We start from the raw sequence: 12,341 nt of genomic DNA on the forward strand, positions 1-12,341 counted from the left end.
GGGGCAGGCCAAAAAGGGAGAATGAAGGGTGCACAGAGCAGCACTGTTACAGCACATCAACAATGATGCAGAACACGAGTAACAGCAGAACATAAAAGCCTTTACATCGCCTCCCTCCTGAACAAGGGCTTCTCAAGCAGCGTGACACCACCTTTTAGCATCCAGCACCACTGAGCAGCTTCGTGGAAGGGAAGAAGCTTCTCCTCCGCCTCTGTGTTGCCCTTGAGATGCTACAGCACACACCAGGAGCATTCATTTCCTTAAGTACAGAGCAAGTGAAGGCCAGATCGCTGTTTACAGTCCACTGCGCTGCCCAGAGCACAGCAGGGGATAAAAGCTCCCAGCTGATGAGAATGTGGAATCCTCTCAGCACACCAGAAATATCCAGAATCCAGCGCAACTCACCATTACCCTCATATCCACAGTTACATCCACCACCGCAGTTGATAAACATGACCACAGACTGACAAATACATCACAAGCAAACAGAGGTGTAGCAGAAGTAGGCTTTATGAAAGTATTCACATTTTGTGGCAAATCTCTGATATCAATACGGGGGAGGGAGGCAACTTAATGCTGTGCACGAGCAATCTCAGTTACCAAACTATTTCTTGGACAGACATTTATTACAGGTAGTTTCTCTCTTCCTATTTCTCAAAGAGTTTAAGGCACACAAGCCTGAAAAGGGCTTATAACATGTACATAAGTGCTATCATATTCGCTTAAATATATTGCTTGTCCATCCAGCTTATACAACATTCAGTAGAAAACCGCTTTCCAAGTCAGCACCAATTTGCTGCACAATAGATTGATTGGATTGCTCTGACCCGTTTTTTGCTGCAAGATCTTCAGCTTCACCATATTAACTCTGACAGTGGAAGACGCTGTGAAACCCTGACACGATAAAGGGCCCATCGAGGCCTGTCCACAATGAAAAAGGCATCGTACATACAGTGACATTTAAACAAGGTTGCTGGTAGAAGTGTTTTAAACTGTTTGGCTGGTGGGGAATTCTTTCCTCACACGCAGATGGAGAGGCAAAGCCAACCATGCTGGAGGCCATCAAGCAGAAGGCATCAGTCTGTAGTAGTTTTCTAACACTCTTTCCTGCCTTTGCTCTCCAAAATGCTTAGGAACACCAGGCTGTAAACTTGCTAGTTCAAGATCACAGCTTAGATTAAGCAGATCATCGGCTTTCATCTGCATGATTCCTTCCCATTCTCAACTTACAGCAACTTCACCCAGTCACTAAGAAGCTCCTGGGACATTTTAGTGGTACCTGACAGTGACTCTTAAAAACCAAACCAACCCATGGACAAGAGTTGGATCAAATGACTAAAGCCATTTAAACGGGCAGCAAAACAGAAAGGGGGGCACGAACCAAACTGAACCCAATTTGACTTAAAAGAACCCAATTTGACTTAAAAGAACCCAATTTGACTTAAAAGACCAACTTCTTTATTGTACGTTGGAGCAGTCTTTCCCCTGTGCCATCCTGTTGCAAGTTTATAAATTACAAGTCGTACTAAGAGTTCACTTCAAGACAAAAGGAATAAAACCGCTGCAGTTCTAACTTCCAGCACAAATAGAAGTTATCACCATGCTCCCACAGCACTCGTGTCGTACAGGGAACACCACACTCCTGTACTTCCAGTAACAGACCTGAGTGGGAAAGGGGCCACCCCTCACTCCTGCAGGATCCATTTGCAGTGTAACAGAGCACACTGGAGATTCATCACACAGTGCCTCAGCAACGAGGCTATAACATGGCTGGGATCTCTGATGAGACAGTGTCCAAAGGCTGCCAATGACAGTCCATCAAGGCATCATAGAGCTCCTCACTCTGCTCCATAAACTGTTTATTTGCTTCATGAACGTCCAACTGAGGTGCTGGATCTAAAGGAGAAAAGGCAAACAAAGAGGTTGTGTGTTACATGGGTTAGGAAAAACCCACACCCCACAAACACGTCACAGTAACGTGGAGGAAATCCCACATCATCCCCATCACTTGCCCAATCATGACCCGCCTAGTGCAGCACTAGCAGATCTTTCAGCAATGGACTAAATCTAAGAGCAGACATGCCCCTGCCTTCAGTGCCACTGCCCCAACAGCAGAGTCAACAGAGAGAACGCATACCTGCACCTCGCAGCGCCGTGTGGCCACTTAAACTGCCAAAGGAGGAGTGCTGGCACTATGGCACGGCCTGTGAAGCAGAGCTGCGGAGGCGCAGGCACACGTTCCATTCTGCTCCCTCTGACATGGATGGGGATGGCAGCTTCTGCTTCTGCAGCCACAGTCACCAGAGCTCACCTGCTGGAGCCTCAAACATCTCAAAGCATCGCACAGTTAGTAACCAAAGAAGTGCCAGCGACAGCATTAAGCATGAGTACATCTCTTGTTTTACAGCTGGATGAAGTGCTCGCAAAGCATTCAGAGCAACTCAGTGGGATCCAAGCCACTGCTACCAAGGCATGGTGAACAGTTTGCAAACCTGGTGCCAGTTGTTATCCCCAGCAGCCCAACAACCCAACAGCTCCTATGTTTATCTAAAGCCCTAATAGTGTTCAGTGACCCGTTTCACCCAATGCCTGCTAAAACTAACACTTCGTCAGTACACTCTCCGATATCATTTCCTTTTACTGATTCTAAAGGCCAGTTTGAGAAAGGCCATCACCAATCAAAGGAAATGCAGGACTTCACTAAAGAATTCAAACATACCTTCCAGTGCATCCTCACCAACTTCTTCATATGTCTGTAAGGACAAAGAAACCCTTAGGACAGCAGATAAAAGTATTAGAGAACCAAAATCATCAACTGCTGATTATGGTTGTCATCCACTGAATTTAAACCTGAGTGCTTACAACACTTCCTCACATCCAAGCCCTCTGATCTCCTCCTGGCAGTGTCCAGGGTGCCTCAAATAGAGGCATTAGCTCTTGAAATGGCTGTTTTAGCCTCTAAAACAAAGCTTATGAGGGATCTTAGAAGCCTTCTACAGGAGAAGAAGCCTCTAAGGAGCCATGCTGAGACACCAGAGCCTGCTGGTATCATGCATCCATCACAGCTCTGCAAGCTGTGCCATGTTTCTGTGCTGACATTCAGTGCAGGGTGAGCTCTCCATGCTGTCCTACCTGCATCATGCTCTGTGTGTAGCCATACTGGGGGTAGCTGTAGCTGTAGCTGCCCGTGTTCTGGTCGTAGCCCCATTGTGCGTAGTAGCTGTTGTACTGTTGGTAATATTGGTGATAATTATAGTTGTACATCTGGTTGTACTCCGTGGGTTTCATGCGGTTACTTGAAAAGATAATGCAGGAATAAGTTACATATAATGCAGAACAGTCATGTAAAAGCAGAAGTGAAATAGTTTAAGGCACAGTATGGTACATAAACAGGCTTTATCCTAACATGAACAGTTCAGCCTTTAAAATGCATTCACTACTGAATGAAGAAATATTTATCATTTACATATATAAGCAGAAAGAAACAAGTGGTTTATATTCAAACCTCCTTCCTGTATTCATATTCATCTTCATTTACAAACACTGCTTTAATTCTGTATGAGTAATTTAGGATCGCCTCCTAGCTTTGGAAAGGGAACAGTTTGGGACTATGAGCCTCAGTTTAGAATATCCTGAACCACGATCCACATTTTTGGGTCCATTTTTCCTTCTGATAAATGAGACAAAGGATTCTGCAGCCTCCAGAGGCGAGATATGGAGTTTTGCTTCTCATGAAGAGTTAAAGACTGTGAGTCTCAAAGGAGAACTGGGGTTTCTCTCAGTAAGAAAGGTCCCAAACCTCTCCTTTCTGCCACTGCCATAGAGAAGCCAAGGCAACAGCAGACTGTCCTCATCCTCACTTCACTGGATGACCTTCAATGCAATGCAACACTCATTCCTTGCCATAAAGACACTGCATTTCCCCTTCTCTCTCCCTTATCCCTCCCCCTCCCCAAGGTTTCTGAGGTCACTGCAAATCTACATGTTAATCAAATAGGGAGCAATAACTATTATTCGTATTACCCTATTGCTACGAGCCCCAAGTCAGAGCAGGATCTCATTGTATCAGGTTCTGAACAAACACAGAAAAGAAAGTTAATCCCTGCCCCCAGAAGTTTTATATTTAGCAGACATTGTAATAGAATGAACAAGGTAATTGAGCTTTGCTATCCAGGAGCCAATCAGCAGACTTAGGCAAGTTCAGTGAAATGCAAAGGAACACAGACTTTTAATATAATCATAATAGAGTGTGTGTTTAATCATATATATCATTAAAAACAGAGCAAAATGTTCAGTCTCAATCTAACAGCATAAATTTTGATGCCTGCGCACTCGGATATTCCAGCTACTTCACTAGATCTGTGTGTATTTCTCCACTTTGTGATGGAAACATGCAGGCTGTGCACCCAAAGCACTATCAAATACCTAACTGTGTGTGATTTCACACGACGCTGCTCTTCCACAGCCACCTGGGTGCTCTCATACTCACACTTTTGGTATAGCCACACTCAATCGCACCGGTTTGGAGCCCAGCCCCACGGCTCCCTGGCACTCTGTCAGTGCTCTTTTCTGCTCCAGTTCATCTGTGAATTTCACGAACCCGTAACCTCTGTGGAGATGTGGAAGAATTTGTATCAAACAGAAGCAAACAAAGACTCGACTGCTTTTTGCTTTCTTGGAGTATTGATGGGGAAATCTAAAGTGGCTTTGCAAAACACAGTCAATGAAACGCTTCCGCTGGGACTCTTAGTAGAGGTTACACGATTCCCTCTTCCAGTTGCTTTGCTTTCTTTGCAGAGAGCTGGAATGCTCAGATCTCAGCTTCAGCAGCACTTCCAGGGGCTGCAGAGAAGTAAGCCAAGCCTTCTGCCAGCTGATCCCAGGGAACTCAAAGCAAGCGGACACAAGACACGTCAAAGTGCACGAACAGACAGCAGCAAAGCCTCAAATCTCTACTGGGAGAATACAGGTAACCTGAACGGATGCAACTCAGCACAGGACTGACAAGACAAAGGCATTGCCACTGCATCTACAGCTGCCTCACGTGGAACACAGGGCTGCTATTCTGTAGGACAGGCTGAGATATCCTTTTGTATCAAGTCCTTTTTCCAACAGGGAAACACCAATCGGACTTTCTATCACCCCTAACAAACACCCGATCCCATCAGCACTGCCAGCAGTGAATGAAAATGAGCTCTCAACACCAGGCTGCAAAAACTTGCTCTGAGACCACAGCTTGAGCATCAGCAGCATTCAGACAGCAAGCCCTCCGCTGCGAGCACTACAGCACAGTGTACATCAGCTGGACCAACCCCATTAATTCCCTTCCCCCTCCCTGATCCCAAAAGTCCTTTGCGTGGGCCTCGATGCTGCAGTGAGTCAGAAGCAATGCAACAGCAGCCCAGAGGGCAGTGCCGGGATCCCAGCATGGGATGGGCTGCCTCACGCAGCACAAAGATCAAAGACTTGGGTTGGGAGGGGAAGAGGAATCCACCTGGGTGATTGAAGGAGAATGGGAGGTGCTGGCTACCCAGGAAAAGAACGAGCCCTGAGCGAGGGTGTAAGTTTACAGCATTATTATCTATTCTGTGGGAACAATTAAATGCGAAGGAACACACACAATGGTTTTGAAAGTGTCATCACGAAGCACTCATAATGCATCCACACTGGAAGTTATTACAGAGCAGCTGGTGCCCCATAAAATGCAATACCTTGAACAGCAAGCTATAAACACAGATCTGAATATTTATTTATGTGAACGTCTATGCATGCACATACATTTACTGCCCCTATAAAGAAGCCCAAGTCAAAGCTCGAACTTGTCTATATACAAACTGGATCATTAAGCAAGAGCAAAACTCTACATGGGTACACGTTCTGTTTTAAGTTGGTGACCTTAACTCAACTTACCCTCTGTGAAAGCACAGCAACAAGTCAAATCAGTATAAGTCAACACCTACATCAGCTATGGTTGTTCACACACCACAGTAAGTCCCTAAGCAGCTACAGAGGCTGCAGCAGCCTACAGATGGGAACAGAAGTGTGTAAGTGCAAGCAGGGACGTTGCTGGCTCTGAATGAGAGGTGGACAAAGCAAATGGAGGGTGTGGGTACAGATAGATGGCTGCAGCAAGGCAGAGAAGGCGATTCTTCCAACATTTCCAGATGCTCAGTTCTCTCATATCAGTGGCTAAACCAGATTTTAATACAGGCAAAAGAATAAAGAGGAAGAACCTCATCCACAACAAAACACCAAAAAACACAAACACCTCCAGACAGAACAAGAACCACCATTCTGCCCTGTCCCAACAGGGAAAAGAAGACTCCCAGCCCACACCCATGGCAGAAAGCAAGGAAGCAGGCACAGCACGACAGCATCAGGTTCCAAACTCCTCTCTTGCTTGGACAGCAGGTGGTGGGAAAACCCTTTACAGGCTCAGAGCTTCACTGGGCACATCCACAGACACCAAGATCCATTCTCGTATCACCCTGACACTCGCAGATGCCTCAGCTTTGAGTAAGTGCAGGAGTCATAAAGGAGCTGGAAGCAACACCCCAGCACTGCTGGGTCAGACTGCTGTGCTCTCCCAGCAACCAGCTGGACATGAAAGCTCCAGATATTCCTTCAAACCAACGTATCTTAGAGTGAGAAACCCTTACATGAGAAAGAAGGAGATCTACAGCCATATTCTACGTCTTGTCACCACATTCCCATAGCTATTGTGTCAGAATATTGTGTTTCATTGGAGCCAAAAAAGAATTCATGTTCCCTAATTTAGAAAATGTTTTCTTAACATTAAGATCATTTTTGACATCTGTTTTTGATGAGACGTTTCCAGTAAAGATGAACAAGGTGGCTCCCAACTCCTTGCTAATGAATCATAGCTCTGTCTGCCCTGCCCTGTTTGAAACAAAAACATGCAAAGCTTCCATAGGAATACATAGCAGGTGCGTGTTCTACTCAAACCTAAACCAATCTTCTTTCCTTGCTGCATATTTCCTATGCTAGAAAGGGAAGTTAAAGAAAAGAAGGAATAAAAGATGACTTACTTGGATACTCCTGCCTGGTCCAACACAACTTTTCCACCTCTACACGATGGATAAACTTTAACAAAAAACTCATACAACATCCCATCATCCACATCAGCCGTCAGGTCTCCCACAAAAAGGGAATATTCTGGACTAAAGAAATCAAAAGAAAACTTCTTAGGCACGAATACACACATGCACAAAGAAAGTGTGATGAGCCCAAAAACGTGACCTCAGAGAAAATTGATCTTAAAGGACCATTTTCATCAGCAATGCTCATTTACAGTGAGTTAAGCAGCACAGTGAGTCTACGTTACACTGTTTTGTATTTAAAGGGATTTCAGTTTTTAGTTCTCAGATATACCAAGCTGGGCACTGCACAGGAATTTCTAACATGTCAAGAGAGCATCACTGTCTCATTTATAGTTTTGCTATTGTGATATAGTGACTTGAAATTATAAGACATCAATTAGATACTCTGATGCTACAGAGTTGAAATATTTCAACAGACACCCCTGACAAACCTGCTGTGCCACACAGAAGGTAAAGCAGGTGGTCTGAGTTATCCTCCCTCTGCTAAGACTCCTGGGCAGGTGATGGAGTCAGAAAGGCTGTGTTATCCATCTGCAGTATGTGACTATTTCCAGAGCAAACAGAACTGCAATGATACAAGATGTAAACCTCATTCTTGGCCCCATCTCTCACGCCTTGATTCTAATCTGAAGTTATTTTTCTCCTTTCTTTTCTCTTAATATCCAGAAAGAATTACCTAAACTAAAAATATAATTGCTGAGATATGACTAACACAACCCTCCTAAATTGCAGGACAGTGTTCTTGCACCCTGCTACACACCTACCTGAACACACTGTGTTGTTATTACTCCAACTGTGTAAGCACTTCTGCCCAACTCCTGAAACTCCATTCAGCTGCTGTGTCTCCTCGTGGGCCTTTCACTGCCCATAGAGAGGGATGGGCTCCTGCTGAAGGCAATTCAGAGCACCTCTCCCTCCCTTTGCTGACTGCTGTGCTACCACAGCCAGTTAAGCCAGGTGCTGTGAAACCACTGCACCCATCTTCAGGTGCCAAACACACTCCTGGCATAACGCACTATTATGATGGGCTGCATCCTCAGACAAAAGTCCGAACATGCTGCAGCATCACAAATATTTACGGTGTGTTCTAAGGCAGTTTATTGCAATCCACATTTCTAATTGTGGGGTTTATCTGGAACTGCTAAGCAAAATGGCAGAAGGTTGAGTCGTATGCATCCAAATGTGCTGGCTGTACATCTTGTCCAGCAATAACAGACTTGTGGGTTGACATCTTTTGAACACTCTTTGCAAGGCAATTGATAAAGGGACATTAAACAGGCAAAACTAATGTTTGAATATGGGGTGTTTACCTGGTATCGGGCTGTTTTCCATACGTTGCATAATTCAATTTAAATCGCTTTGCCTGAAAAAAAGGCAAAAATGAATCCATACATTCAAATGCCCCCACGTAAATCCATGCAATTAGGAAAAATGCAATAAGCTTATGTTATGTATCTATTTCTTTTAATGCCGGCAGGCATTCAGGGTTGTCAGGCCATTCAGTTCAGGTATCTAGGACATTTCTCTTTCACATCAGTACAGCTATAATAATGACAGGCAGCAAAGGACCTGCACCAAGGGGTTTGCTCTGTGAGCCTATTTTCCTCCCTCACAAACAGCATCAATAAGGGCAAATAGAGCAAAGACAACTCCAGGTTATAATCACACTCCTCACATGCCTGTGCTCACTGGTGTACAGTGGTGATCTGCTGTTTCTGTCTCCTAACACAACACTGAGATCTCACTTTGAAGCACTTTCATCTTCTTTTTTGGATCCCCTAAACAACACCATATTTTGAATCAAACAGTGGATAAAGGCCAGTGCTCCCCAAACCAAACTTCAACTATTTCCTCCTGGCAGAAGCTGCTCTCTTTCTTATTGACTACAGAAGGCATCTAGGAAGATTGGCTTCCCTTAGTCATGGCCTCTTATTTGCAAAGGAAGAGCACATTAAATAGGACGGAACGCATCCAGATAGATAACTACCCCTTTCAATGGGGAATATCATCCTCTTAGGAAGGTTGACCAAACAGTTCAAGAAACACCACCCAGATTTCACAGTTTCCAACTCAAGGGACCAAGTGCACTGAAACCATCATCAACACACCTTCATATATCACACTACAACAGAAGTGATTCCAGAGTTACTTTATGAACCAGCCATTCTAACTACTGCAGCCAAACTGTGCTGATACAATGAACAGCTGTGTCAGCCATCCTGCTTTAACACACCTCACATTCAAGTCAACCCCCTAAAATCAGCTTATGTGACTATTCCTCCTCTTCTTCCCATCCACCCAACTTCGAGGCACTTGTAATGTATCACAGTTATATGATGGACCAGTTCTTTCTCTGTTGTAAATGGGTTTGAATGACTTTGAAAGCCACACCACATTCACATCAAAACCAACATTTGCCATTGCTTTTCTGAGCAAGAACATCAACAGCTTCATGGTCATTAAATCCAAAGGAAAGAAAAGCCCCTGTTTGCTACTTAATTTATCTGTAACCATCACTCCAAGCACATATTCGACTCTACTTCTCTCTCACAGTTTTGCTTTCCTACTGACTGATGCGATTTACTCACCGGCGTAGCACCAGGAAGAGGTTTTCCATTGATTTTGTGTAAGCATTTCTCTGCAGTCGCCAGATCTGCAAATTCTACAAAGCAATATCCTGCAGGAATTCTGCACACAGACACGGGACAGGAGAGAACAAAGATTTCAGAGTGAAAACACTTGAGGATAAACATCATCTTTTCAGGTAACTGGTAGAAAATCTGCTCCAGTAGCAACACGTGGAGGGATTTCTTTTTCAAAGTATAAATGTTAGCTACAAACTGAACCTCAGTAACACTGGATCCCTGCTGAGCTGACAGCTCCTACCTACCAGTAAGAAACATCAATATCAGAACACAGAGAATACTTGTGCTCACAATTATCACCTTCCTCCTTTCACTGACCATAAATATCCCCACCCAAGTTTGAGCAACTGAAGAAATGAAATGGCAACGCTTAGAAGAACATAAAAATACTTTATCCTATTTACAGTCCCTGTCTGCAGATGCACCCCAAAGATCCTTATAGGGTCCCCTCTCTAAGTTAAGCCTCCCACTTCCACCAGCATCACAGAGCTGTGCCCTCTGAAGCCCTCAGTGTGAACTGCACCGAGTTCAATCCAAGCACAGCGATGCAGCAGCAGAATCAATTGAGAACAAGGATCAACAGTTACCCCGTCAACCTGTTCCGAATGATTTTTACACTCAGGACGAGCTCTCCCATGGTGGCAAAGGCTCTTGAAACAAAGTTTTCATCCATGTACGGCTCCAGCTACAAAAGCAAAAACATAAGTTAGATCAGAGCATCCACCAGGAGCGTCTCTGTGCCAATGGCCCCCTAAGCAGTTAAAACATGATTGAGAAGTATTTTACCCTTACGCTTCAAAAAGAAGACTCATTTAAGAGGGTCGATGCCACTCAAAACCAGCAGGCATGCATGAACCAGGCTCAACAGTCTGCAAAGTGGAACCCAAGAGACAGTGTGAATTTCAGAGAGCTTCCACAGAAGGACAAAAAAGCCCCTCAGAGACATACAGCAATAAACTGAGCACTTGCTATGGGGGAGCAGGGGATAAAGTGATGGTAAGCTCCATCTCTGTGTGCAAACAGAGATTGGGACAGCAATAACACCCAGCCCCAGGTGATGGGCTGGATGGATGCTGTGCATCAGGGCTAAGGGGGCTGCAGAATAACCCACTACCACTGGGGTAGGGGGCTGCAGAGCTGTGACAACCTCATATAACCATGTTGTTCCATAGGGCAGCAATGGGGAGACCTCTAACCACATCCAGCATCAAGGTGTGCTGACCGTGCTGCAGTGTGCACATGAGAAACAGCGCTGTGAGTGTTGGGGTGTATGTGAAGGCACTGGAGAGCAGTGTTATCATATCAGAGCAGCAAGAGGGACGTGTTGTGAGGGTGATCCTGTGCTGTGTGTGTCCATGAGAGACACATTCATTAAAGCAACAGGTGACGGTGGCTGAGATGTGCTGGGATGTGTATTGCAAAGGGCAATGAGCTGGTGGGAGAGGGGAAGCCCTCACAGTGGAGAGACTGTATATAACATATATAAGATATATAACATATATAATGTATATAACACATATAAGATATATAAGATATATGAGATATATAAGATATATAAGATATATGAGATATATAACATATATAACATATATAACATATATAACATATATAACATATATAACATATATAACATATATAAGATATATAACCCTCTGTGTGGGTAAGTGTGAGTGCCAGCCCATGAGTGTGTCCCCTTGATTAACACACATCTTATGAGAGCCCAGGACACGCAGTGTGAGCAGTTCGGACTCAGTGTCAGTGTATCGTTGTGTCGGTGTGAGCAGGACCGTGTGTGTCACACCACGATGTGGGTATATCCGTGTCGGTATCGGGACCCCCAGCAGCGCCCTACAGCCCCCAGCCCAATCCGCCCCGCTGTCCCGGCCGGACACTCACATCCCCCATCCATAGGCTGGCGGCCATGCTGCTCTCTCAGACCCGGAGGACTCAGCGGGGCCGTGGTTTCGCCTCCCGGTTCGGCTCGGAGCCGCCGGGCTCCCGGCCCGCTCCGCTCCGCCGCCTCCTCCGCCGGGCGGAGAGAGCGGCGCCCCCGCTGCCACGGGAACACAGCGCCCCCTGCCGGCAGGAGGAGCGAGGGCGGGCTGAGATTGAGGGGGTGTAGGGGGGTGTATGGGGGGGATTTGGGGTTGCAGGTTGTTGGGGCTCTATGGGGAGGGTTTAGAGGGTGATTTTAGAGCTCCAGGGGGATGTCTGAGGTGGCTGATGGGCTCCAGCCTTGTGCTCTTTCTGCAAGTAGAACATGAGTTTCCACCTCTCTTCTATCCTATGGAATGGGAACAAAGTCTGGCTTGTTACAAACCCCAAAGTTTTGTGTATGACAAAGCACATCCACAGCTGCTAAAGCACTGCGTGTGTTGTGCATCACTGCAGCACGGCCATAAATCGGGCGGATGATGATGACAGGGACGATCCCAGCCCTCAGTACTGATGCATTTGTTGCTCTGCTGCCCGCAGCCCGTCAGAGGGCAGCAAAAGGCTGCGGGGTGTTGGATGGAGCTTTTATAGGCTCGAGGTTGGGCATCTATTGAGCTGTGCAAAGCAGAACCGAAACTCC

At 45.6% G+C, this 12,341-nt stretch overlaps 1 protein-coding gene across 9 annotated transcripts; it reads right to left on the bottom strand.

Moving 5' to 3' along the window:
* Nucleotides 1-492: 492 nt before the first annotated feature.
* TRNAU1AP (tRNA selenocysteine 1 associated protein 1) lies at nucleotides 493-11,800 on the bottom strand. Of its 9 annotated transcripts, none has more exons than XR_014935299.1 (11): nucleotides 11,663-11,800; nucleotides 10,354-10,451; nucleotides 9,710-9,809; nucleotides 8,432-8,484; nucleotides 7,050-7,181; nucleotides 4,490-4,609; nucleotides 4,024-4,072; nucleotides 3,133-3,295; nucleotides 2,720-2,753; nucleotides 2,138-2,330; nucleotides 493-1,896 (listed from the first exon to the last, which is right to left on the bottom strand). XR_014935299.1 is itself a non-coding variant. In XM_015883708.3 (10 exons), exons 3-10 carry the CDS (start codon nucleotides 10,437-10,439, stop codon nucleotides 1,760-1,762), a joined length of 825 nt encoding a protein of 274 aa, XP_015739194.2. In that variant the 5' UTR covers nucleotides 10,440-10,451; nucleotides 10,559-10,635; nucleotides 11,663-11,800; the 3' UTR covers nucleotides 493-1,759. The 9 variants fall into 9 exon arrangements, 5 of the variants coding, with proteins under 5 accessions (XP_015739194.2, XP_015739193.2, XP_015739191.2 ...); XR_014935300.1 differs by lacking the exon at nucleotides 2,138-2,330 and adding an exon at nucleotides 10,559-10,635; XR_004309538.2 differs by lacking the exon at nucleotides 4,024-4,072.
* Between the last annotated feature and the right edge of the window lie 541 nt (nucleotides 11,801-12,341).

This window comes from Coturnix japonica, chromosome 17 (genome assembly GCF_054131305.1).
Source record: "Coturnix japonica strain WE chromosome 17, WE-NBRP24, whole genome shotgun sequence".
NCBI classification, from domain to species: Eukaryota; Metazoa; Chordata; class Aves; order Galliformes; family Phasianidae; genus Coturnix; species Coturnix japonica.